Genomic DNA, 25,783 nt, shown 5'->3' with positions numbered 1-25,783 from the left:
ACACCAAGCCTTTTCAGTGCTGCTGAGTCAATTTTTAGTCCGGAGGTTCACTTTTAAGGTGGTATTTTTAGCTGAATATAATTTGCTAAATTCTACATCAGCTTTACATCTGTCACCATCCCTAATAGCATTTCTTCCTTTATGCAATAAACAGGAGGCCTACAGTCTTGGTGCATACACACATCCAATTTTGATTGGCCCATCACTAATTTTTGCCACTTCCATGCAGTATGAGGGGCAATAGACAGAATAGTATGAGCAGATTATGTAGGTAAGCTCCCGTACTACATGGAAATGGTAAAATTGGCCAAAAATTGGATGTATACCAGGATTTAGTTCCTGGTAGGCTGGCTTCTCCACGGGGGGAGAGGAGAACCTGCAGGCAGTATCAAAGATGGCCACCAGATTACTTCTGGTGCCTAATTCCAGTCTGTGTAGCTGCCGTTCACAAAATAGCTGCACATGTCCATAGTAAAGGCTCATACACACATCAGACCATAGTCTTTGGAAACTGAAAGATCACAGAGCAATCTTACCCCCTTCCATGTAGTATGAGAGCCATACCTACAGGCTATTCTATGGAGCTGAACTCCCCATCAGATACAAATCTTTGCAAGATGCTGCACACACAGATGCTGTACAGACACAAAAGATCAGTATCTGCAAAAGATCTGTTCCTGCAAAATTCATTCATGCAAATTGCAATGATAGTCTATGAGATCTGCAGATCATCATACACACTATTTAACTGACATTCATCTGCAGATCAAGCAATCATCCGCAGATCTGAAAATCCATCCTGGTGGATCTGATCTGCAGATGAATGTCAGTTAAATGTGTGTATGATGATCTGCAGATCTCAAAGACTATCATTGCAATTTGCAGGAATGGATTTTTGACAGGAACAGATCTTTTGCAGATACTGATCTGTTACATGTGTACAACATCTGTGTGCAGCATCTTGCAAAGATTTTTTTTCTGATGTGGAGTTCAGCTCCATAGAAAAGACTGTGTAGAGTATGGCTCTTATATTACAGGAAGGGTGGTAAGATTGGTCTATGATCTTTCAGTTTCCAAAGACCTTAGTCTGATGTGTGTATGCACCTTAAGGCTCATACACACATCAGACCATAGTCTTTGGAAAATGAAAGATCACAGACCAATTTTACCCCCTTCCATGTAGTATGAGAGCCATACTCTACAGTCTTTTCTATGGAGCTGAACTCCCCATCAGACAAATCTTTGCAAGATGCTGCACACAGATGTTGTACACATGTAACAGATCAGTATCTGCAAAATTTCCGTTCCTGGAAATTGCATTCATAGTCTATCTGCAGATCATCATACACACCTTGTTTAACAGACATTCATCTGCAGATCAGATCCACCAGGATGGATTTTCAGATCTGCAGACGATTGTCTGATCTGCAGATGAATATCAGTTAAACAAGGTGTGTATGAGGATCTGCAGATCTCAGACTATGAATGCAATTTGCAGGAACAGATCTTTTGCAGATACTGATCTTTTGTGTCTGTACAGCATCTGTGTGTGCAGCATCTTGCAAAGTTTTTTTTTTTTTTTTTTTTTTTTTTTTTTTTTTTTTTTTTTTCCCTGATGGAGAGTTCAGCTCCATAGAATAGACTGGGTAGAGTATGGCTCTCATACTACATGATGGGGGGTAAGATTAGTCTGATCTTTCTTTTTTTCAAAGACTATAGTCTGATGTGTGTATGAGCCTTAACACTTCAGACCATTCTGACATCAATACTAGCCCAGCCAGTCATGCTTTCCAATAGAAAGCATTGGTTTTCTGAGGTTGACCTGTTTTTGCTCCATTTTATTATGGTGCAGCCCTGTACAATGCACATAGTACTGCATCATCAGGGCTGTACTGCACTCTGAATAGATTTATTTTTTTTACAAAAAATGCTCATCTGACTCAAAGCTCATTGCTTCTGCCATTTTACCTTATTTAGTCTAATATACAGGGATGAGGTGTTTGAGTAGATGCATTATGCACATTTTGCAAGCAAATCTTAATTAGCATGAAAATAAACCAACCCCGATGAGGTAAAAATTTGATTAGTTTTTTTCAAACTGTATAAACTTGCATACACAATTTGCATCATCCTGGATGCACTCTATTTGCACGTCATTGACTATCCCTAATGATGGAACATGGGGTTTTCTCAATTTCAAAATTTGGTGAGATGCAAATACAGTTGGTACAGAATTGTGCAAATGTATCCTTTTGAAAATAAATAGAATGAAGCAAAGGTCGGATCTGATTTGGCCTATCTTCATGCTGTTGCATAATTTTGCATCTTAGAATTAGATGCAAATCATTGCAGTCTACCCTCAGTACAGTTCCAGATTAATATTTTGAATTCGTTGGATATGTGGTTTGTTTGGGGAACACCCCCTCTAGCACCTCCCAGTCCAACCCTCTGGGGAGGAGCACAGCAGTGTGGTCTGAGGCCACATGGCCTGGTTTGCCTGTTGCTCCCACTTACACAACTCATACTAAAATGGCACATGGATAATTAGTGGGAGTCTGACATTGATTCATGAAAATGGGTCCTAAACTTGTGATGTTTCCTTACAGAAGGCTGTAACCTTGTCAGCTCAGCTGTTCCTGTGTGCCTGCCACAGGGGGTGAGCCGCTGCCCCTCCATTGAGTCAACCAGTCATGTTTTATGACCAGGTCAGAGCAGGGACAAAGTCCTCCAGCACCCCAGGCTGAGACACCAAAGTGCGCCCCTCCATCCCTCCCACCCCCACCGTCACACACTGATTGTTATTAGACTAAGAGGGCCACAGGGCCCACAACCTCCCCAACAACTTAATATCTAGTTATCTGACTTGCAGTCACTGCCATGTATCCCCTTTTCTTATTTATTTCTGCTTCATACACAATTAGGAATGACAGCTGAATGACTTGTGCGCCCCCTCCTACACTGCGCCCTGAGGCTGGAGCCTCTCCAGCCTATGGCCTGGCCCTGGACCAGGTAACTCCCCTTTGTCACACACATGCCTGGGCCCATATGTAAGTCACTTTTTTTTTTCTCCTAGGTGATATTTTTAAACTTGACAACATGCCTTTTTAAACAGGGGCGTAGCAATAGGGGGTGCAGAGGTTGTGACCGCATCGATGCCCTTGGGCCAGAGGGGCCCTCCCTAAACTTCAGTATTAACTCTCTATTGGTCCTGTGCTCATAATAATGACTTCTATAGATACTTTGAATAGTGGTGATCATTAACAAGCTATTTCCCCATCCCCTTCTTGCACCTCTGACACTGTTGTTGCCATTGGCAGGTTTCGGTTTACCAATTATGTATAAAGTGGGTCCCAATGTAAGACTTGCATCAGGGGTGGGGAAAGAGTACGTAAATGCTGGGAAGACTATTAACGTGACAGGTAAGGTATAAATGCAGATGAAATATTTGGGGGACATGGGCAGTGAGGCAGATTCCCGAAAGATTCCATGCTCGGGAATCGGTCTGTGGTGTATTTGCAGCCAGCAGATCTCTCTGATCAGATTCAATATCTGTCTCTTGGTCGAATTTGTCCATCATCACTAGTTGAACAGACACCTTCAGAGCCTGTTCTCACTCAGGGTGCAGTGTAGGAGGGGGTACAGGGGTGGGCGGAGGCGAGAGAGGCTCCAGCCTCAGGGCGCAGTGTAGGAGGGGGCGCACAACTCATTTAGCTATCATTCCCTTAATGTGTTTGCAGCAGAGAGAAATCAGAAAAAGGGATACATGGAAGTGACTACAAGCCAGATAACTAGATATTAAGGTGTTGGGGGCCCTGGGGCGCCTCTTAGTCTAATAGCAATCAGTGTGTGACGGCTGGAGTGGGAGGGATGAAGGGGGCACTTTGGTGTCTCAGCCTTGGGTGCTGGAGGACCTTGTCCTGGCTCTGCATATAACATCCATGTACAGCAACCCCCTACCATTCCGTGTATAACATCCATGTACAGCAGCCTTACACACAAGCTAGTAACTAGTGATGGGCGAACAGTGTTCGCCACTGTTCGGGTTCGCCCGGATTTTGGCCTGTTCGGGTTCGGTTCGGCACCCCCGAACACCTCATGGTGTTCGGGATGGTGCTCGGCCACGCTGCCCGAACCCAAACAGGCCTTCTTTGTTCGGCCGAACACAGCCCCCTATAGGGTCCCAGCATAAAGGGAGAGCATGCCCCGAGCGTGGGGGGGGGGGGTCGGAAATGCCCCCCACCCCTCCCCGCTAAGCTCTCTTCTGCTGGACCCTATAAAATTAAATCTAAGTCCCCCGAAGGTACATTGCAGGCTGGCAGGAGGAGGGCAGGAAGCGGGCAGCCAGAGAGCATAGGCGCTAGTACCATCTGGTACTTCCGCCCTCTCTCTGACGCACTTCCTGTTTACTTTTGTAAGTCGCGTCAAGAGACAGCAGGAGTACCGCGATGACGTGTACGAGGGTATGTGTCATCATCATGTAGATGGCGCGTACCCTCGTACACGTCATCGCGGTACTTCTGCTCTCTCTTGACGTGACTTACAAATGTAAACAAGAAGTGCGTCAGAGAGAGGGCGGAAGTATCAGATGGTACTAGCGCCTATGCTCTCCGGCTGCCCGCTTCCTGACCTCCTCCTGCCAGCCTGCAAGGTACCTTCGGGGGACTTAGATTTAATTTTATAGGGTCCAGCAGAAGGGAGAGCTTAGCGGGGAGGAGTGGGGAGGGCATTTCCGACCGCCCCCCCCCCCCGCTCTCATTTTATGCTGGGACCCTATAGGGGCCCCAAAGGGACATGTTCGGGTTGGGTTCGGCCCGAACATGCCGAATATCGGGGGCATGTTCGGCCGAACCCCCCCCAAACATCTGGATGTTTGCCCATCACTACTAGTAACCAACACAGGACCACAGAAGTGATAATCTACACCAAATCCACAGTCCTGAGCTGTTTGCTACGGCCATAGACTCTGCTGGCATGTGACAGCTGAGCTTCCTCCGATGGGTAAGGAACCAGTTTCATTGGCTCCTTACCAGGTGATCCCTGTGAGCCAATCGGTGATCACTGAATGGCCAAATGAAAAAAGGCTTAAAGTCGTTAAAGGACAACTGAAGCGAGAGGGATAGAGGCTGCCATATTTATTTCCTTTTAAAGGGAAGGTTCAGGGAGTATGAAAAAAAATATAAATCCATATCCACTTACCTGGGGCTTCCTCCAGCCCGTGGCAGGCAGGAGATGCCCTCGCTGCCGCTCCGGTGGTGGCCGGTTGCCAGGTCGGGCTCTTCTGCGTCCCACGCCGGCGTGCTGACGTCCTCCGGGCTGTACTGCGTAGGCGCAGAACTGAGCTTGCGCAGTACAGCCCGGATGACGTCGGCGTGCCCCCCTGAGGCGCAGATTGGAGCGCAGAAGAGCCCGGCCTGGCCGGCCACCGGGAGCCTGCGGAGCGGCGGCGAGGGCACCTCCTGCCTGCCACGGGCTGGAGGAAGCCCCAGGTAAGTGGATATGGATCCACATCTTGCGTGTGTAGGCATGGATCAGCAGGTAGTGTACTGCTTCACACTGACAGACCAAACTTACTGTGTAATGCACGGCAAACAGCTGTTTGTGTAGTGATGGCCGTGCTGGACTGGTGCGTACGATGGCAAGAGTGCAGGCCATGGTGGTTTTCAAGCCCATATGGTTGGGCTGAGGTAGCTGAATGACAGAACAACAGTGACTGTCCAGCTGATCGAATTTGGTCTGTCCACAATGAAGCAACGACCTTCTCTTGGGTGAGGTGTGCCCCCCAACATACTCATATAGTTCATTGTGATACGCAAGCCCCTTCACCGCAGCAAGGTAACGATCGCGAAGGGGAATTGACACATGTACTTGCCTTTTGTTTTGTTGTTGCAGCCACAGTGCAGCCAGAAAAATTAGGCAGGCATGTACACGCACCAGAAAAGTTATTTTTGTTAGCAGCGGCCTTAAAAATTCATGAATCCACCTGGAGTCTTGGACCCTGTTGGTGGTGGCGGAGAAGGCAGTCAAGCAGCCTGCAGGCAGAGATACTATGTGAGGACCGACTTAGTCTTGGGGCAGGCAGTCACACGGCGGGCAGGCAGAGATGCTGTGTGTGGGGACTGACTTAGTCTTCGGGCAGGATTGACTGTACTTTGCAGACCAGGGATCCGTGGTCAAATAGACCTTTGACCCAACGCTGTATGCCAGAGATGGCACCACTTGCCATTCAACATCACGGGACAGTTTGGGTATCACCTTTAAGAAATAATTGTGGCCTGGTATCTTCCACTGCGGTGTGTGGCTTTGCTTTTGTGTGCTGCTTTTTCTCAGGTGGTAATCCCATTGCAGTTTGTGCTTTTTCCTCATGTGCCTTCGTAAGTTAGTTGTCCCTACGCGGGTCTTGATCTTTCCACGGCTCAATTTTTGGTGGCAGAGAGTACAGATGGCATCGCTCTCATCTGAGGCAGACACACAAAAAAATTTCCACATGGCTGAGCCTTGGGATGATGGCACTTTGGTGATGGCTGCCGACTGAGTGTTAAGTAGGGTGCCAGAATCAGAGCAGGAGGAGGAACATATGTCACGCTTCCGTGCGGAAGATGAGGTGTTCTGTGTTAGTCAACTGCGTCCTGACAATGTTGGGAGTTGATGGCATGTGCCTTTTGAACACTGTACTTTGGTCCTGGGCCGCACAAAATTATGTCAGCACGACTTCAAACAGACCTGCTGGGTAGCCTGCCTCTGCCTGTGGTTTTGTTCATATTGGGGGGGGGGGAATGAAGTGAAAGGTATGCACTGACTTGACTAATACAATGTGCAGTCACACAGATGCAGTGAAAGGTATACACTGACTGCTGTATAATGATGAGACGAATACACTTGAAATCCTATAACAAGAATCTGTTATGGAGGGTAATTCTGCCATCCATTCAAGTGAAAGGTATGCACTGACTGGTATATAAAACAGCGTGTTGTCACACAGATGCAGTGAAAGGTATGCAGTGACTGCTGGTATAGCAATGTGCAGTCACACAGGTGCAGTGACATGCATCTTGGACATGTCTTGCCTCAAAGCCAAAAGTCACACTGGAGCAGCTCTCCTGGCTGCTCTGAACAAACAGGTGGATTAGTGGCTGACTCCACACCAACTGGAGATTGGCAACGTGGTGTGTGACAATGGCAGCAATCTCATTTCGGCTTTGAGTTTGGGAAAGTTGACACATGTATGCTGCATGGCACATGTGCTGAATCTAATAATCCAAAGATTTGTGTGTAAGTACTCAGGCTTACAGGAGGTCCTTAAGCAGTCCAGGAAGGTGTGTGGGCATTTCCGGCGTTCCTACACGGCCATTGCGCGCTTGACCGATATTCAGCAGATAAACAACTTGCCGGTGAGGCGCTTGATTTGCGATAGCCCGACTCGCTGGAATTCAACGCTTCTCATGTTTGACCGCCTGCTGCAACAGGAGAAAGCCGTCAACGAGTATCTGTACAGCTACGGTGCTAGAGCAGGCTCTGGGGAGCTGGGGATTTTCTTGCTGAGGTACTGGATACTCATGCGTAATGCCTGCAGGCTCATGCATCCGTTTGAGGAGGTGACAAAACTGGTGAGTCGCAGTGAAGGCGCCATCAGCGACTTGATCCCATATGTTTTCTTCCTGGAGCGTGCCGGGCGTAGCGTGGTGGATCAAGCTGTAGAGCAGCGTGAACAGGAAGAGTTTTGGGAACCATCACGACCAGAACCAAATTTGTCATCAACACCTGTGGCAGCACAGAGGAGGGGGGAGGAGGAGTCATCTGGGGAAGAAGAGTCAGATGAGGAAGGTGTTTTTTTTTTTAAGGAGGAGGATGCGGAAGAACAACCGCAGCAGGCGACGCAGGGGGCTTGTGCTGCTCACCTTTACTGTGGTATTGTTCGTGGCTGGGGGAGGAGGAGAACTTACCGGACATCACTGAGGAAGAACAAGAGGAGATGACTAGTAGGTCAGCATCCAACTTTGTGCAGATGGGGTCTTTTATGCTGTCCAGCATGTTGAGAGACCCCCGTATAAAAAAAAAACTCAAGGGGAATGACCTGTACTCAGTGGCCACACTACTAGACGCTCGGTACAGGCACAACGTGGCGGAGATGTTACCAAATCAACAGAAGGCAGAAAGGATGCAGAACTTGCACAACAAGCTGGCAAGTATGCTTTACAGTGCGATTAAGGGTGATGTCACAGCACAATGGAATAAAGGTACCACTGGCAGTAATCCTCCTCCTCCTCACCAGTCCACGCAGGCAAGGACAGGACACTCCAGCGATCTCAGTGTGATGTCGGACATGCGGACGTTCTTTAGTCCAACACCTCGCCTTAGCCCTTCCGGATCCACCCTCCACCAACGCCTGGACCGGCAGGTAGCCGACTACCTGGCCTTAAGTGTGGATGTAGACACTGCTGTGAACAGCGATGAACCCTTGGACTAATGGATGCGCAGGCTTGACCTGTGGCCAGAGCTGTCCCAATTTGCCATCTAACTTCTCTCCTGCCCTGCCGCAAGCGTCCTGTCAGAAAGGACCTTCAGCGCAGCTGGAGGCATTGTCACAGAGAAGAGAAGTCGCCTAAGTCATGACAGTGTTCAGTACTTCACCTTTATCAAAATGAATGAGGCATGGATCCCGGAGGGCTACTGCCCGCCCAAAGACTAAGTCAGTCCCCACACACAGCATCTCTGCCTGCTGGCTGCTTTCTCCGCCACCACCAACAGGGTCCAGGACTCCAGTCAGATTCCTGAATTTTTAAGGCCGCTGCGAGCAGCAGCCACTATAATTTTTCTGGTGCGTGTACATGCCTGCCTAATTTTTCTGGCTGCACTGCGGGCAGCTGCAACAAAAAAACAAAAGGCATGTACATGTGCCCATCCCTCTTCGTGATCATTACCTTGCTGCAGTGAAGGGGCTTTCGTATCACAATGAAGCAATGACCGCCGGCTATATGAGTGTGTTGGGGGGCACACCTCACCCAAGATAATAAGGTTGTTGCTTCATTGTGGACAGACCAAATTTGATCAGCTGGACAGTCTGCCATTGAGCTACCACAGCCCAGCAACCATATGGCCTACATTCTGGCCACGGTGTGCACAACTCCAGCACGGCCGTCACTAAACAAACAGCTGTTTGCGGTGCGTTACACAGTGAGTTTGGTGTGTCAGTGTGAAGCAGTACACTAATTACACTCCCTGATTCATGTATACACGACCCAAGATGCTTTCAAGCACTTTATGCCTCCAATTTAGGAATGCAATGTGATTTCTGCTCTTTACAGATTTGACGCACTGCAGCGTTATAATCCCTAATTTTCCCAGGGACCTTTGGCATGTATCCCACTCCGCCATGCCCCCTTCCAGGTGTTAGACCCCTTGAAACATCTTTTCCATCACTTTTGTGCCATCACTTTTGTGGCCAGAAACAGTGTTTGTAGTTTTTAAAGTTTGCCTGCCCATTGAAGTCTATTGCGGTTTGCGCAAATGCGAACTTTTGCAGAAGTTGGCGGTCAAGGTTCGCGAACTTAAAATCAGAGGTTCAAGCCATCTCTACCTATCTCCACTTGAGTGTTTTTTAGATGTATCTAGATGTGGTCACTCTCTGAAAAAGGTAGAAACTGAGACTAGGTGCAAGCAAGCTGGGGACTGGGTTCCTACAAATAAAGGGTAGAAGCAAAAGGAGGCAAGAACCACACTAGCAAAGCGTTTTGTGAGCCACTGCCCACTTCCTCAGGATCAACCAGTACAGATGAGGAGCTGTAGTAAAAGTGGCCAATCAAAACTGGAGAAGGAGAGTATGTAATCTTACCTCTCCTGAAGAAAACGAGGATCAGGATGACTGCATAATCTATTAGCACTAAAAGGACTGTACGTTTTACAGGCCTTTGCTTCTTCAGGTCTGTGTAAAAGATGAGCACTTCTAAGATCTAGATACTCATGGTTGCTGGCCCTTTTTTGAAAGACATGATGAAGCTGACAAAGACCTGTGAAACGCGTTGTCCTTTTAGTGCTCAATAAATTATGCAGTCATCCTGCATAATTAAAAAAAAAAAAAAAAAAAACAGCCCTTGGGGAACTTGCATCAGGATCCCAATGAGTCTTCCCCTGTCCTCTTAAGCGTCGGAGATCCAGCGCTGGCTGTGCAGGTGCAGCAGCGTGTGGCAATATTTACCTTCAGGGCTCAGTTTAGCCTAATACCCCCGCATCTGTGGCTAATCACAAATGTAATTTGATCTCTTAACTGTGTCAGATGGCTGCCTTGGCAAAGTATCTAATTTGTAAACAGGATGTTAGCCCTCTGTCTACTACCATTAAAGCAGGAGGTAGACACACTGCAGATTTATTGCAGGATTTGTATCAGCTGTAACAAGAAAATGTTTTTCTCTAAAGGTTATTATGCTGCTGCTTATCTTTTAGAGCATAAAGGAAGTTCTGAGTTCAGGTCCGCTATAAAGTTCCATACACATTATAAACCGTCCTCACCCAAACCAAAGTTTTGCATTTTTTTCAGGTGACAGCAGAGTATTGATCCCTGTACAGATAACCTTGTTTTTCTCTCTGTTGAGCAGCTAATACTGTCCTAAGAGGAAGTGGGAGCAAACAGGAGGGGTTTCCATGGCAACCCACAGCAGGGAAATATAATTGGCTGAGGGTTTTCTAACAAGACAGCCTGCTAAAGAGGAGTCGGCAGCTGTCAGGGACCAGCTGTAGAAATAGTGAACATTCACCAGAAAGTCTTATCAATAACACACATTCCATTGTACTAATGTAAACAGTGCCCACTAAAAACCAACAAAAAAAAAGTCCTTTAAAGGAGCACTATGGCAACAAATTGTAACATTTAAAATATGTGTAAACAAACAAATAAGTACATTTTTTCCAGGGTAAAATGAGCCATTAATTACTTTTCTCCTATCTTGCTGTCACTTACAGTAGGTAGTAGAAATCTGACAGAAGCAACAGGTTTTGAACTAGTCCATCTCTTCATGGGGGCATTCTCAGGGATTTATTTTCAAAAGCACTTAGTGAATGGCAGACGCTCCATCCAACTGCCAAAAAACTGTGTAGCGAGCAGGGAAGCTGGCCAGCATCATTGTTTAAATCCTATTTAGGGAATATATCTTTATAGAGAATAAAAGCCTTGCTGAGAATCCCCCATGAAGAGATGGACTAGTCCAAAACATGTCGGTTCTGGCAGATTTCTACTACCTACTGTAAGTGACAGCAACATAGGAGAAAAGTAATTTATGGCTCATTTTACTTATTTGTCTGTTTGTACATATTTTAAATTTTACAATTTTTCACCATAGTGCCCCTTTAAGGCCTCTTGCACACTGCATGCATTTCAGATTCCGATTCCGCTTTTTAATCTGTTTTTACATCCGATTCCGATTCAGATTTTTAATCTTAACTGCATGCTGCGTTTTTTGATCCGTTTTTCTGTTGAATGTATTCAAGGAAAATCGGAAACGGAATCGGAAAACGGATTTGCAGTGTGCAGGGAGCCTAAAGGAGTGATCAGGCAAAAAATAATAAAACAAGCGCTACTTACCTGGGACTTCCTCCAGCTCCAAGCACGTCCCTCGCCGCAGCTCTCCCCGCAGCCGTTTGCCGCAGCTCCGTCCCGGTCCCCGGCGATGACGTCAGGCCGTCCTCCGGTCCACATGGTGGTGATTGACAGCGCCGCTCGCGCAGGCGCAGAACAGGCCTGACGTCATCGCCAGGGACCGGGACGGAGCTGCGGCAAACGGCTGCGGGGAGAGCTGCGGCAAGGGACATGCTTGGAGCTGGAGGAAGCCCCGGGTAAGTAGCGCTTGTTTTATTATTTTTTGCCTGATAACTCCTTTAAGGTAGCCATACATCTAGAGGTGTATGGGCAGATTCGACCAAGAGACAAATCTCTCTAATCAAATCTGATGAGAGATCTGTCAGCTTCCCATACACTGCAGGCCGATTCCCCATCAATTTCATGCTCAAATCCGGAATCAGCCTTGTGCGCCACACATCCGCCTCCCCGATGCCGGGCACCCCTAATGTAAATGTATCACCTCTCCGCGGCCCTCGCTGGTTTCCGGGATACCTCCACGGCAGACACGCGTGCCCCAAGTAGTTTCCTAGTGACGTCACACGCGTGCCCGTACAAGGAAACCACGTGGGGCGTGCGTTTATGTGTAAGAGGAGAAAGTGCCTGAAGCAGCGGGGGGCAACTGGAGGCCGCGGACAGGTATACTTTACACGGGGCACATTCTTCAGTAGGGGGAACAGCGCTGGGGGTTTCATCGCATTCGTCGCTAAATGACATGCCGTTCCCGCCGCGCACCCGAGCGAGCAAGTCGGCCCAACATCTTGTAGCATGCATGATTGAGAATGCGATTCATTTTTGTCCCGAAATTTGTCGCATTGTCGGTCGGGCACTCACTTGGCGGAACCGATTTTCATCCAATACGATTATAATCATCGAATCGGATGGTCGATCGGCCGCCAAGTCGCCTGATGTATGCCCCCCTTACAGTGGCTGCTGAGTTCTCTGTGACAGCAGGAATGCAGCGGAACAGGACAGTGGTGCATTGCGACGCCGCAAACCGTTATACCGCAACGCTCCCGCCACACTGTAACATTGCATAGGCGGTGCATTGCAGAGCGGCAAGCTGCGTTACACCGCAACACTGTGAGCCGAGCCTCAAAGAGAAACTCTAAAGATGAACTTTACAGAAATATATTAGTATGGTGAAAAAATGACTACATTGCAAAATAGAAGATCAAGAAATGATTAAAGGGACTCCGAGCACCTCCCATGGACATGCCTTTAAACCAGACGACTTCCAACAAAGTCGTGCTATGCCCCCTCTGGAGGAGCCTCTTGCAATGGCCATGCGTGTCACTTCCTCTTCCTGCTTCATTCACCGATGCACTTCTCTAACAGAGAAGACAGGGGTGACCCAGAAGTTATAATATAGCCAAGATGGCAGCCGCGATTTTTAAATTGAAATCGAACAAAAACTATTTGGTGTAGAACGGCGATTCAAGAATCAAATGAAAGGAGATCACAAGCTACAGAACAGTATGCATCTTTAAAGGACTCCCGAAGTGACATGTGACATGATGAAATAGACGTGTATGTACAGTGCCTAGCACACAAATAACTATGCTGTGTTCCTTTCTCTGCCTGAAAGAGTTAAATAAATATCAGGTATGTAAGTGGATGACTCAATCCTGACTCAGACAGGAAGTGACTACAATGTGGCCCTCACTGATAAGAAATTCCAACTATAAAACACTTTCCTAGCAGAAAATGACATCTGAGAGCAAGAAAGAGATAAAAGGGAGAATTTCTTATCAGCAAGGGTCACACTGTAGTCACTTCCTGTCTGAGTCAGCCACTTACATACCTGATATTTATCTGTTTCAGGCAGAGAAAGAAAAAAAGGAACACAGCATAGTTATGTGTGTGCAAGGCACTGTACATACCCATGTCTATCTCATGTCACTTCGGGTATCCTTTAAGCACTTTGCAGTACTGGTCGGAGTCTCCAGGCATACCCATGAGAGGTGCTGGGAGTCCCTTTAATACTCGCTGTGTAATTTGTTCATGTTTGCTCTACAATGAGCCTGCAGGCCATCTCCTTTACTACTGGAAAACAAGGAAAAAAACAAAACAGCAAAAACTGATATTATCTGCAACAACACCCCCTAACAATGTGATAGACTCAACTTTTTTTTCTTCCTTTAAATAATGTATGCACAGAGGGAGATATCGCTTGCTTGTGTTATTTCCCACAATGCAACGAGGTTCACAGACAGCAAACGGTCAGGCCCATGGTCATGACATCACACTGTGGGAGGGGTTTCACCAAATTGCAAAAAAACAGACCACTCTGAAGACCTATTCGAGAAAATAGCGCATTCGAGATGAAATACGAACTATAACAAGTAACTTGTCTATATACCTTATCTAAAGTTTAGACAGTTTACACGGCAAATGTAACTGCAAACAGCTTCAATAGTTTATGGTTATTTCTTCCTGTGATACAATGACAGCAGCCATGTTGTTTGTAAACATTACACAGAGGCAGGCTTATCTGCATCTTCAGCACTTAGCCTAATCCCCTCTCCTCCTCCCTCCTCCCCTCTGCCTCTGAACTCAATGGCTAGTAACACCTCCTCCTCCTCCTGCCCAGACTGAGCTCCCATGAGCCCTTGCTACTGCCAAGGCTCTCTGAAAACCTGTGGGCGTGGCTTATTTAGTTTATAGGGAATTAGAGTATTAAAACAAAAAAGTATTTGGCTTGAGGAATGCCCTATAAACTATAGGAAAGGAACCCAATTCTGCAATGAGTAAAAGTTCACCTCGGATCCACTTTAAGGGCCCTTTTCCACTAGCGGCGTTTGCGATGCTGAATCGCAAAATCGCAAACCGCTAGTGATTTTGAAATCGCTACGGTTTGCTTTTTAACATAGGAATCGCGGTAGGTAATTTCCACTACCGCGATTCGTTTTTGACTCAAACGCGATCGCACCGCGGAGCGACCTTTGCCGCGATTTTGCTATGCAGTGCATTGCATAGCAAAATCGTGAACGCAATCGCCGGGAAGTTTCCTGCACTTGCGATTCAGCAATCGCTAGCGTTTAGCGCGAACGCTAGCGATTGCTAGTGGAAAAGGGCCCTAAGGGCCCTTTTCCACTAGAGCGATTGCGAAATCGCAAAATCGCAAATCGCTAGTGATTTTTAAATCGCTATTGTTGTTACTTTATCATAGAAATCACGAGAAGTATTTTCCACTACAGTGATTCGATTTGGAAATCGCTAATCGCAAATCGCAATCGCTTGCTGGTGCGATTTTTACAATGATAATGCAAATCGCAATCGCATAACAGAATTAATGAAAAATCGCAATCGCAATCACTGGCGTTTGTGATTTGTGATTGCGATTGCTAGTGGAAAAGGGCCCTAAGAAAAGATTTCAAATAGGAAAGAGGTCAGCTACTGATTGGGAGTAGCAATCAATTCCTGATCAATCCATCTATTATTTAACTACTTACTTTACGTCTCCATTTATTTTTTTTCCCACCCTACCACGTTCTGTAAAGTCCCTCTTTAAAGCGGACCTGAACTCAGAACTTCTCCTCTGCTCTAAAAGATAAGCAACAGCATATAAACGAAAACATTTTTGTTACAGCTGATACTAATCCTGCAGTGTGTCTATTTCCTGCTTTTTTTTATAAAAGCAGACATAGGGTTAACATCCCGTGCTTTCAAATTAGCTGCTCTGCCGAGGCAGCCAGCTGACAGATCAAATTACAACGTGTGATTAGTTACAGATGAGGGAATTAGACAGGCTAAACTCTCTAAACACATCCAGGGCGGATTTCTCTCGGTTTTCCTTCTGTCCTGGGCAAGAGTTCTGTTTTAGGCTTCTACACGGTTACTGCTGGCCCTCTACCTTGATTACAGTTCATGAGTTTTTGTGATTACACGAGCATCAAGATAAAATAGTAACCACACCAGTCCGTCACCATTTGATTTGTAGTGTTTTAATGCAACATTCTAATAAATAAAACATTTCACAGTTAGCAATCGGCTGCCACAAGGGGAGGGGTTAGGGCGGGTTGTGGCAAGCGACAAGGTCACATGAGGTTAAACTTGGCAAAATATACAACAAAAAAAAACTACTGGAGCGTTATGGGTGCTGGTGGTGCCACACGTTTCCATGGTAACATCTACTCAGCCAAGCAGCTGCCACGCCTAGTTTTTTTTTTTGTCACAAAGGCGGTGCCATTTGTGTGGGCGGAACTGTGCTCTGTCCAATCAGGGACAGCTGCACACAGCACCACGAAGCCTGTGGGTGCTGCTCACACAGAATCTGTCATTAGTGGGTGGCAGCACGTTATACAGCCATTGTGCAGGCAACCTGGACCCGCCTGAGGCAGCCATTTTTCATGTGGTGGAATTTGAGGCGTCGGACCTCAAAATGGCCGCCAGAGTTTGCCTGGTGACAAATGAGCATTAAAGGCAGCATGCTGCTACATAAATCATTACAGTTCCTTAAAAGTCAACCAATAGCAGAGATGCAAATATCGAAGCAGGACGGCGGTATTTATCCGATCTGCAGATGTGGTCTCTAATCTGCATTCTGGTGCAAGCACAACATGGGGTAACATTTCATACTGTAAGGCAGGGCAGTCATAGCTCCTTCATATACAAGATCTTTTCAAGCCTCCAGCACTGAGCATTGTCTTACATGCATTCTGTTTCGTGTTTTAACTCTTACCGAAGGAATGGCAAAGTTATTGGGGGAAGGTGCATGTACAAAGAAGGGGCAGGGTGTCTGCAGAAGTGCATGTACAGTAAAGGGGCTGAGTAGCATGTGGAGGGAAGAGGATGGGCATGTGCAATGAAGGGGTGGAGTATCATCTGGAGGGAGGAGGGTGGGCATGTGCAACGAATGGGCGGAGTAGCATCTGGAGGGAGGAGGGTGGGCATGTGCAACGAAGGGGCGGAATAGCATCTGGAGGGAAGAGGGAGGGCATGTGCAATGAAGGGGCGGAGTAGCATCTGGAGGGTAGAGGGTGGATGTGTGCAATGAAGGGGCGGAGTAGCATCTCGAGGGAAGAGGGTGGGCGTGTGCAATGAAGGGGCGGAGTAGCATCTCGAGGAAAGAGAGTGGGCTTGTGCAATGAAGGTGCGGAGAAGTGTCTGGAGGGAAGAGGATGGGCATGTGCAACAAAGGGGCGAAGTAGCATCTGGAAAGAAGAGGGTAGACGTGTGCAATGAAAGAGAAGAGTAGCGTCTGGAGGGAAGAGAGTGGGTGTGCACAACAAAGGGACGGAGTAGCATCTGGAGGAAAGAGGGTGGGTGCGCACTACAAAGGGGCGGAGTAGCATCTCGAGGGAAGAGGGTGGGCGTGTGCAATGAAGGGGCGGAGTAGCATCTCGAGGGAAGAGGGTGGGCGTGTGCAATGAAGGGGCGGAGTAGCATCTCGAGGGAAGAGGGTGGGCGTGTGCAATAAAGGGGCGGAAAATCGTCTGGAGGGAAGAGAGTGGGCTTGTGCAATGAAGGTGCGGAGAAGTGTCTGGAGGAAAGAGGATGTGTGTGTGCAATGAAGGAGTGTGTGGGACGCACTCGTAAAGCGAGGGCTTAGTGTGTTGGACGCACGCATAAAGAGGGAGTTTGGTGTGGGATGCATGCGTAAAGAGTGGGCTTAGCGTGTGGGACGCACACGTAAAAAGATGGGCAAATGTGTAAGACGCACGCGTAAAAGGGAGGCACAAGTGTTTGGAATATGTGCATATAAAAAGAACAGCACGCATTCAAGCATGATGCCCGTATCTCAATTGACCCACCATCTGGTTTAGTTTAAAGAGAACCAGAGATGAAGCAACCTCATGTATTTTACCTTATAAATCAGTGGGAACATGACAGTAAACACCTAATCTGCTCTTTGTTACATTGTTCTCTGTTTAATTTGCCTGTTATCACCTCTAAGATAAGAATCCCGACTAAGCAGTCGGTCTGGCTTTGCTACAGAATAATTATAGCTGAGACTGTGTTCTTTGCTGTCTTCAAGTCCAAGCCTGCCCCCTGCTGGCTGTGCTCAGGAATCATTATAGCTGAGTCATTATAGCAAAGCCAGACTCAATGCTCAGCCCGGGATTCTTATCTCAGCTAGATAACAGACACTTTTAGCAGTGAGGATGGAACAGAGAGCATGGTAAATGTTTTCTCTAATGTTCCCACTGATTTCTATGGTAAAATACACAAGGGTGCTTCGCCTCTGGTTCACTTTAAGCAATTTTTTAAATCCAAAATGTAAGAAAACCCCTTTAAAAAGAGCCTATACAGCCATGATAAAGCAGGAGAAGCGATATCTACGGAACTGCCTTACAATGTGAAACGTGTCCGGCGGCGTTCCATTCACATAAAACGACAGAGAATGTAACATGATGGCGGCTCCAGCCGGGGCTGTATTAGTCCTTAGCATATTGCGGCAGGAACCCCCCGATGAGGACTAACGTGCAATAATTCCATGTAAGACACCAGCTTATGAAACGGATAGCAATATCCAGAAAAACAAGCTGCCCGAGGACAGGTCTGTTCGTTTTATTTTTTTACAGCCTTCATACTGCAAACATATAAGAGAAAACTTCAAATATATAGCAGATCGACTTGTAAGCGATTTTTCCAGCCAAAGAAAAGAAAAAAAGAAAAAATCATATGGCCACACGCGACGATCGACCAGCAAACCTGAGAAAAATTAGTCCAGTGTGTTACTAAAGCACTGCGAGAACGTCACTCTCACCGGGTAAGAAAGACAGTAGTGTGACGAGGGCGACATCACGTCAGAGGAGGAGGTCGTCGCGGCAGGACCCGTCCACTGGTGACGCAGCTGTACAGGTTACATGAAACAGGCTTCTAGACTGAAAATATCCATTCAAAGCAACTTCTGTAATATATCTCATATTTTTTGCTTTTATATATACACACACACACTTCTTAATCTACATGACTTATGGGGTCATTCCACCAAAACTAGTGTAATCTTTCTAAGCAGAGGTCCACAAGTTGGATCCATCGCCACCAGTGATGGTCATGTCATGGAGAAGCATGGTTAGTTTTGGTGATGTCTCTGATCAGAGCAGGGCTGTGGAGTCAAACAATTTTGGGTTCCTGAAGCAGAGCGCAGAAGATTTGGGCGCAGCAATAGGTGGAAGCCAAATGACGTCTTTCCCCCACTATCCATGGCAGCTTGAAGGGGGAGTAGTAATTAATGCCACCGGGACTTGTACAGGAGCAGGGTGAGAAGTTTTTCGGCTTTACCCTTTGCCCAAATCTTCCGGCGGCTGAATAACAGGCACGCCCCTGGAGTCGTCGGTTTCATAAACAAAGGATTCGGATGATTTCTGTAACAACTCCACAGCCCTGGTAAGTATTAGACGAAGGAGTCGGAGCAATTTTGGGTACCTGGAGTCGGTAGTTTCATAAATTGAGGAGTCGGGTGATTTTTGTACCGACACCACAGCCCTGGTTCAGAGCACATCTATCAGCTTATCAAACGAATCCCATACTTCTCTTAGACATGACCATCACTATTCACCCCCTTCTTATATCTTGGGGTTTCTGCACTCTAGAACCACTCCGCCTGTCTGCCACCGTAACCTCAAAGAGTGATGGCACATCTGAGAAAGGTCGTTCACACACCGTACATTAACTGGGCAGGTTTATGGCCTGTAGTGGAGCCATGCATGTAAATCCATTGTCTTATTCAGCCATCTGAAATTTCTGCGGTTCCAATCAGCTACAGAGTAGCAGAGTCAATTTGCTGTGACGAGATCACTCCTTATCCCTTCCTTCTGATGACTCGTGCTGTCTAAATGGAGAGAAGACAGGGTAAGCAGTCAGAAGAGAGGGGTTGAGGGGCAATCATGCAGGAATCAGTGACAAGCTGGAGTGAGCAGCAGAATCTCCATAAAGCTGGATGAAATAGAAGAAACGTCTGTGCTTTTATTAACTGGCAGAGTTTAGCGATTTGCCGACCTGGACTTACCCCTCCCAGACGAAACCAATCAGAATATTTTTTTCACCCATCACCAATTGCAATGGAGCTACCTGCTCGTGGCAGATATGTCATTCTATGTCCTGAAGGAGCTCTCGGCATCAAACCCTCCTAGATACAAGAAGTCAGTGAGCGTCCCAGCATCTCTCGAGACAATTTAGTTTTGGGTGGAAATGACCAATAAATAGACCTGCTCCCTACATACCATAGGTGGCCATTTTAAAGCAAAGCTTAATTATATACCTAAGGACGTAGAACGCCAGAGTGCACAAAGCTGAAGGCATGAAAAGGGCGCTGTGGGCCACAACCCCCCTTTTAATGACTCGCTTTGAGGGACCGATGATGTGAATCGGTTTCATGTCGCTCACAAAATGGATGACTCCACGGAGTGTACGGTTCAGGGCCACTATAATGAGATCCAAGAGAAGCAAAGTCCCTCCCGTGAAATGGAGCAAAATGGAACAATCTGAGGAGGTGAGGAGGGGCGTGAGGGGGCAAAGGCAGCCGCTGGGGGTTGGCTTGTAGTGCAAAGTGCTGCCATCGGTCTCCATGCATTGCAAGGATGATTGGTGAGATCTGTGTCCTCTGCTGCTGGAAAGGTTATAAAATATACTCACCTGTGAAACCAACAAGGTCTGTCTGGATTCCCATCCTAATTGCCACACGTAGAAAAGTTACAACTGCTGCCGGGCAGTAAAGCAACACAGGACAGAAAGAGGACTACATCGTGTGAGGGGGAGCCCTCAAAAGTAAGAGGCGAGGGCATTTTAGGGACAGCATGACTGCTCAGCGGTAGCCTTGCCATTCCTACAAGTTTACTAGCCCATGTTAGGCTTTAGAGCCACTAACAGCTAGTCACCAATCACAGCAACTAGTAGCTACAACTAGTCCCTACTTTAACTATGATTTGCCAGCACTGGCTAACAGTCGTTGCTAGTTGCTGGGGACTCAGTGACTTGACCCTTAGTAAACTTTATACAAACAGATCTAATGCTTTCTAGTTCAGCACGACTCTGGCCACTCTTCCTGTTTTCCTTAAAGGGAACCCGAGGTGAGAGCGATACGGAGACTGCCATATTGATTTCCTTTTAAACAATACCAGCTGCTTGGCAGTCCTCCTGATCCTGTGTCTCTAATACTTTTAGCCATAGTCCCTGAATAAGCATGCAGCAGATCGTGTACTCCGAGTCAGTTGACTCAAGTTTTACTGGATTAGCCATATGCTTGTTTCAGAGTTTTGACTCACACTACTTATGCCAGAAGATCAACAGGACAGCCAGGCAACTGGCATCGTTTACAAGGAAATAAATATGGCAGCCTCCTTATCCCTCTAGCTGCGGGTTTCCTTTAAGCAAGGTCTTTCTACCCCCAGTTGCTAGGACTGCAGCACAGATTTCTGTTCCTCCTAGTCCTATACCCATTGATTAGAACTAGGCAGTGCATGCCCTCACCATTAAAAACAGATATTCTACGGGAAATTAGGACACTCAAAGTGGACATTTTCACTTATGCTGCCCCACTGCTCTCTGTTCAATTTAAAGTGCTCAGCCTAGCCAGAAGCCAGGCAGCGCTTGCTCAATCTGCAAACCAATGGAACAGTAGAAAGAATATAGGTCAATATGCCCCGCCCTGGGGAAGGACCTATACATATTCACATTGTGTTTAGGTTTGGGCCCAGGTGGCGTCGAGTACCAACATCTTGTACATACTGCACACGTTACACTGCCCGATGGGCATTGGGGCGAACAAGTACTTGTCCAGGCTCCATAGTCTGCAAAGAGAGCAGTGGGGCCTACAAGTTTTATTTGGTTTTAAATATTATTAGTGACAAACTAGGTGATAGTTCCACTTTAGGCAGATTACTACTCAACGGAACCAAAAACTATTTAAAAAAAAAAGCCAATTTAACTTACCTGGGTTTTCTACCAGCCCCCCGGAGCCGCGCTGTACCCACGCCGGGACAAACCGATCCTCCGGTCCCCCTCAGTGACCCAGTTTTGTGTCTGGCGACTCAGCCAGTCGATGACCAGCATGGCCCTGGCCACAAGCGTCTTCGATCACGCTCCCATCGCCGGGAGTGTCATGTACATGTGCCGTACGATTGCGCAGTGGCCATCGACAGGCATAGTCGTCAGAGACTAAACTGGGCCAAAAGACTCCGGAAACTGAGCGTAAGACCTGAATAACGGAAATCTCAATACAACAGCTGAACAAGCCTTCAAAGTCACACTTCAGTTGAGGTCATCAAAGCCACCGTACACGGGACGAGAAGACACCATTGGTGAAGACCTATCTTACTGTATCCATTATGTAAATCCCACTCCTTGCCTATCTAAAAATCATTATTTTTCACATGTTGACTTTCTCAAACTAAGCAAACGCTAGTCTTCTATATCAAGATCTTCAGTATGCTCAGATAGAAAAAGAACCACCAGAAGATACCCTATGGACAAGGGGCATCAATCTGAAATTATTCCCATCCTTCATATTACAGGTGATAAAATTTTTTATCTGGTTTATATTCCGGGTATCCTCTGTCAATGTCCAAAAATTGAAATAGACCAAAAATATCCAAGCTTTTGCCCTGCCACACATCCGCAACCATCTAAAAATCTTCTGTGTGGGAGAAGGCTGGCAAGAGATTGGGCTTCGAGATCAATTTTTTTCCTCGAATGGATCCATGCAGAGGTTAGTGATATTAAGTGCTGAATATGGCCCCCGATAAGGTCCAATGAAACATGTAACCCAGCCATATCTGAAGGTTCATTTCACAGCTTTTTATAGTGGTGATGATTGGACGGAGGTGGAGATGAGATTGTAGCTTCAAGATGGACTTAGTTGGACGGAGAGGAACCCCATGAGATCCTCCTAGCCCATTCTTCTGTAGGTGTAGATGTAGGCCTTGCAGTTGGGGCAGCTGTGGGTCACATCTTTCAGATCGTTGATCATGCAGGGGATGAGACAGCAGCCAAAGTCACACCTGAAAAGGGAAACAAAAACCAAAAAGATAAAAACATTTCCAAAAAAGGACTATAAGCTATCGAACTCTACCTCTCAGGTCGCTGGAGGATCCCCAATGCAACCCTAACTAATAGGACAAGAAGTATATTCTGATTAGTGTGAATCTAACTGGGAGTTTCACACGTGGCCCCAGAATAAATCTGGAGAATGCAGTCAGATAGGGTTGTGTAAGGAAGGAGACGAGCGACACCTCATATTCTTGTTCCTGCCACTGGCCCAGTATACACGCTCTATTTGGGCCCTGTACATGTGAGTACAGGTAGTCCCCGACTTACGAACGCCCGACTTACGAACGACACGCCGATACGAACAGCATGGATTCTCTGTTTCCATGGGAACAAGTCAAAACATTTTTTTTCAAATTGGTAGTTTTTGAGAAAATCAATTTAAAAAAAATCAAAGACAAACTGGCTTTTAAACTTGTATAAGCAGGTGCAGAGGGCAGAGGTGACACAGGGGGACACTGGAGGCTTAGCGGACACTGGAGGCCCAGGGGGGCATAGAGGACGACACTGGAGGCACAGTAGGGCACAGAGGAGGATACTGGAGGCACAGAGGAGGTACAGAGGGCAGAGGTTACACAGAGGGGGACACTGGGAGGCTTAGAGGAGGACACTGGAGGCCCAGGGGGGCACAGAGGAGGACACTGGGGGCACAGAGGAGGAACAGAGGGCAGAGGTTACACAGAGGGGGACACTGGAGGCTTAGAGGAGGACACTGGAGGCATGGGGGGGGAACAGAGGACGACACTGGAGGCACAGAGGAGGTACAGAGGACAGAGATAGCACAATGTTCCGACTGAAGAACAGATTCAGGTTAAGAACGAACCTACAGTCCCTATCTCGTTCGTTAACCGGGGACTGCCTGTACTCTTTTTATGGTTCATTAATCCTTTATAAAGCGGTCTACACTTAGTACTGCTGTTTTCTATCATTTTTATGATATATCATCGATCTTACACCGATGCTATCTGGACTATGCAGTTAAAGATAGGAACAGTTCTGTGACCACTGGGAGTCTCATGCTATGTATACAACCGTATAACGTGGGTTGTTATTCGCTGGTAAGCCTTTTTCCTTTTAGATGCTGGAATTCTCTTTTATTGGCCTGATACCTCAGATGTGAAGCATGGTGGAACTATACGATATACCTACTTGTGGCCTGCACTGATTCAATTACATGATTACTTGAACTTTGGACACTGTTTTGTCTCAGCTTCAGCCTTTAGATGATAAACATTGGCGCTGTTCCTCTTACTCTCTTCAGTCAGATAGTGTTACTGAAGGAACAAAGTCCAAGGACTGGCCATAAAATGACGTCCTGTAGCTCTGAGCGTCTTCTGGCAACCATGCCGTGGGTCAGGTGATATGCCGGGAGACATGCCCACTGGAGGCTTGGTGAGTATTCTATCCTTCCTCCCAGTTGCTTAAAGAGAACCAGAGACGAAGCACCTTCATGTATTTTACCTTATAAATCAGTGAGAATATGACAGTAAACGCCTAATCTGCTCTTTGTTTCATTGTTCTCTGTTTAATCTGACTGTTATCACCTCTGATAAGAATCCCCCACTGAGCACTCAGTCTAGCTTTGCTATGGAAAGATTATAGCTGAGTCTGTCTTCTCTGTTGTCTTTTTAAGCCCAAGCTTGCCCCCTTGTGGCTCTGCTATAATGACTCAGCAATAATCATTCCCAGCAAAGCCAGACTGAATGCTCAGTCCGGGATTCTTATCACAGCTGATTACAGACACTTTTAGCAGTAAGGATGAAGCAGAGAGCAGGGTAGGTGTTTTCTCTAATGTTCTTACTGATATATATGTTAAAATACATGAGGGTGCTTTGTCTCTGGTTCACTTTAAGCACACGGCAAGCACATGGATCTGGCCTCGGGGGCTCCCTATCAGTGCTGGACACTAGGGACTTTGCTGTATACAGCTTATTGACCCCCACTGACGGAAGCAGAGATCTCACTTACCCCACAAAGCAGCAGAAGCAGCAGAGCAGGACGTTCATGAGCCCGATCTCGTGGCTGATCTTGGTGGTGATTGGCTGTTGGCAGTGCGGACACACTGTCTGTACCGGAGAACTATGGAAGATCTCGCCTTGCAGCATGGTCACTGTGGTGGTGGCGGAGGCAGCGGTGGCTCCAGGTGGCATGATAACGGTGGTGGCATGTGTCCCAGGCGACGGGAACTGGGGTGGATACTGGCCAGCAGTCGGGGGATAATAGCCCATAGGTCCGTACGGTCCAGGAGGAGGGTAGTAACCTGCAGGAGCATCACAAGCATTCAAAATTGTATTCATCATTTATATAACTCTTTAGCAGCCAATGTATTTAGAGGTTTGCAAGTGCTCCAGGCCAATTTATTTTAGCACTTTTTTTTATTCATTATTTGTCCTTGCTATATAGTAGTATTACTGTAATGTGTATTTATGGCCACCTGTCACTAGGGGGCAGCGTGAAACAGTAACAGAGGACTTCGGTTTTAAAGGGACTGTATCGAAAAAAGGGCCCCTAGGGGGTACTCACCTTGGGAGGGGGGGAAGCCTCTGGATCTGATTGAGGCTTCCCCCGTCCTCCTCTGTCCCACGGTGGTCTCCCTGGGCCCCTCTGAAGCCACAGCCCACAATTTATCAGGCTGTGGCGCAGTAGCTCCTGCAATATTTACCTTTCCCGCCTCTTGGCCCGGGATCAGGCAGAAATAACCAATCCCAGTCGGATCCGCTCTACTGCGCAGGCGACTTGATTCGTTGATGGCGAGGTAGTCCATTTTCAAGCTAATTTGCAAACAAAATTTGCATAACCCTGCATCAACTCAGAATTATTTACATGTCATTTACCATACTTAATCTCCATCTAATAAAAATTCTGAGTAGGTAACGTAATTTGAGCGTTGAAGTTCCCTCATTATAACTGGTCCCTGACTTCTGTGGTCAGGCTGCAGCTGTCTTGCCCCTATGCCAGCACAGTCCCTGAAGCTCTCCTGCCCCTATGCCAGCACAGTCCATTTATTTTAACGGAGGGAGCAGTTTGTCACTCCCTGCAAACAGGACACTGATTTATGTGCATGCACTAGTTTCCTTTGCTTAACCTAATGGGGACCAACGCAGTACGAATCTACGTCCAGTAGATGGTGCTGCCGCTCTGACTGGACGTAGATTCAACGTCCACAGAAACTAGGCATCCTGCCGC

At 47.0% G+C, this 25,783-nt stretch overlaps 1 protein-coding gene across 3 annotated transcripts in view; it reads right to left on the bottom strand.

Moving 5' to 3' along the window:
* Positions 1-15,536: 15,536 nt before the first annotated feature.
* CDIP1 (cell death inducing p53 target 1) overlaps positions 15,537-25,783 on the bottom strand; it is a 99,876-nt gene continuing 89,629 nt past the window's right edge. For all 3 annotated transcript variants that reach the window (XM_068243592.1, XM_068243590.1, XM_068243591.1), the window contains exons 4-5: positions 24,566-24,857; positions 15,537-22,551 (exon numbers count right to left, since the gene is read on the bottom strand). In XM_068243592.1, the coding sequence (XP_068099693.1) occupies positions 22,440-22,551; positions 24,566-24,857 (404 nt within the window). In that variant the 3' untranslated portion in view covers positions 15,537-22,439. The remainder of the gene's footprint in view (positions 22,552-24,565; positions 24,858-25,783) is intronic.

Source organism: Hyperolius riggenbachi, chromosome 7 (genome assembly GCF_040937935.1).
Source record: "Hyperolius riggenbachi isolate aHypRig1 chromosome 7, aHypRig1.pri, whole genome shotgun sequence".
In the NCBI taxonomy this organism is placed as follows: domain Eukaryota; kingdom Metazoa; phylum Chordata; class Amphibia; order Anura; family Hyperoliidae; genus Hyperolius; species Hyperolius riggenbachi.
The sequence above is the reverse complement of the archived record's forward strand: the minus strand, read 5'-3'. Positions and strand labels throughout refer to the sequence as shown.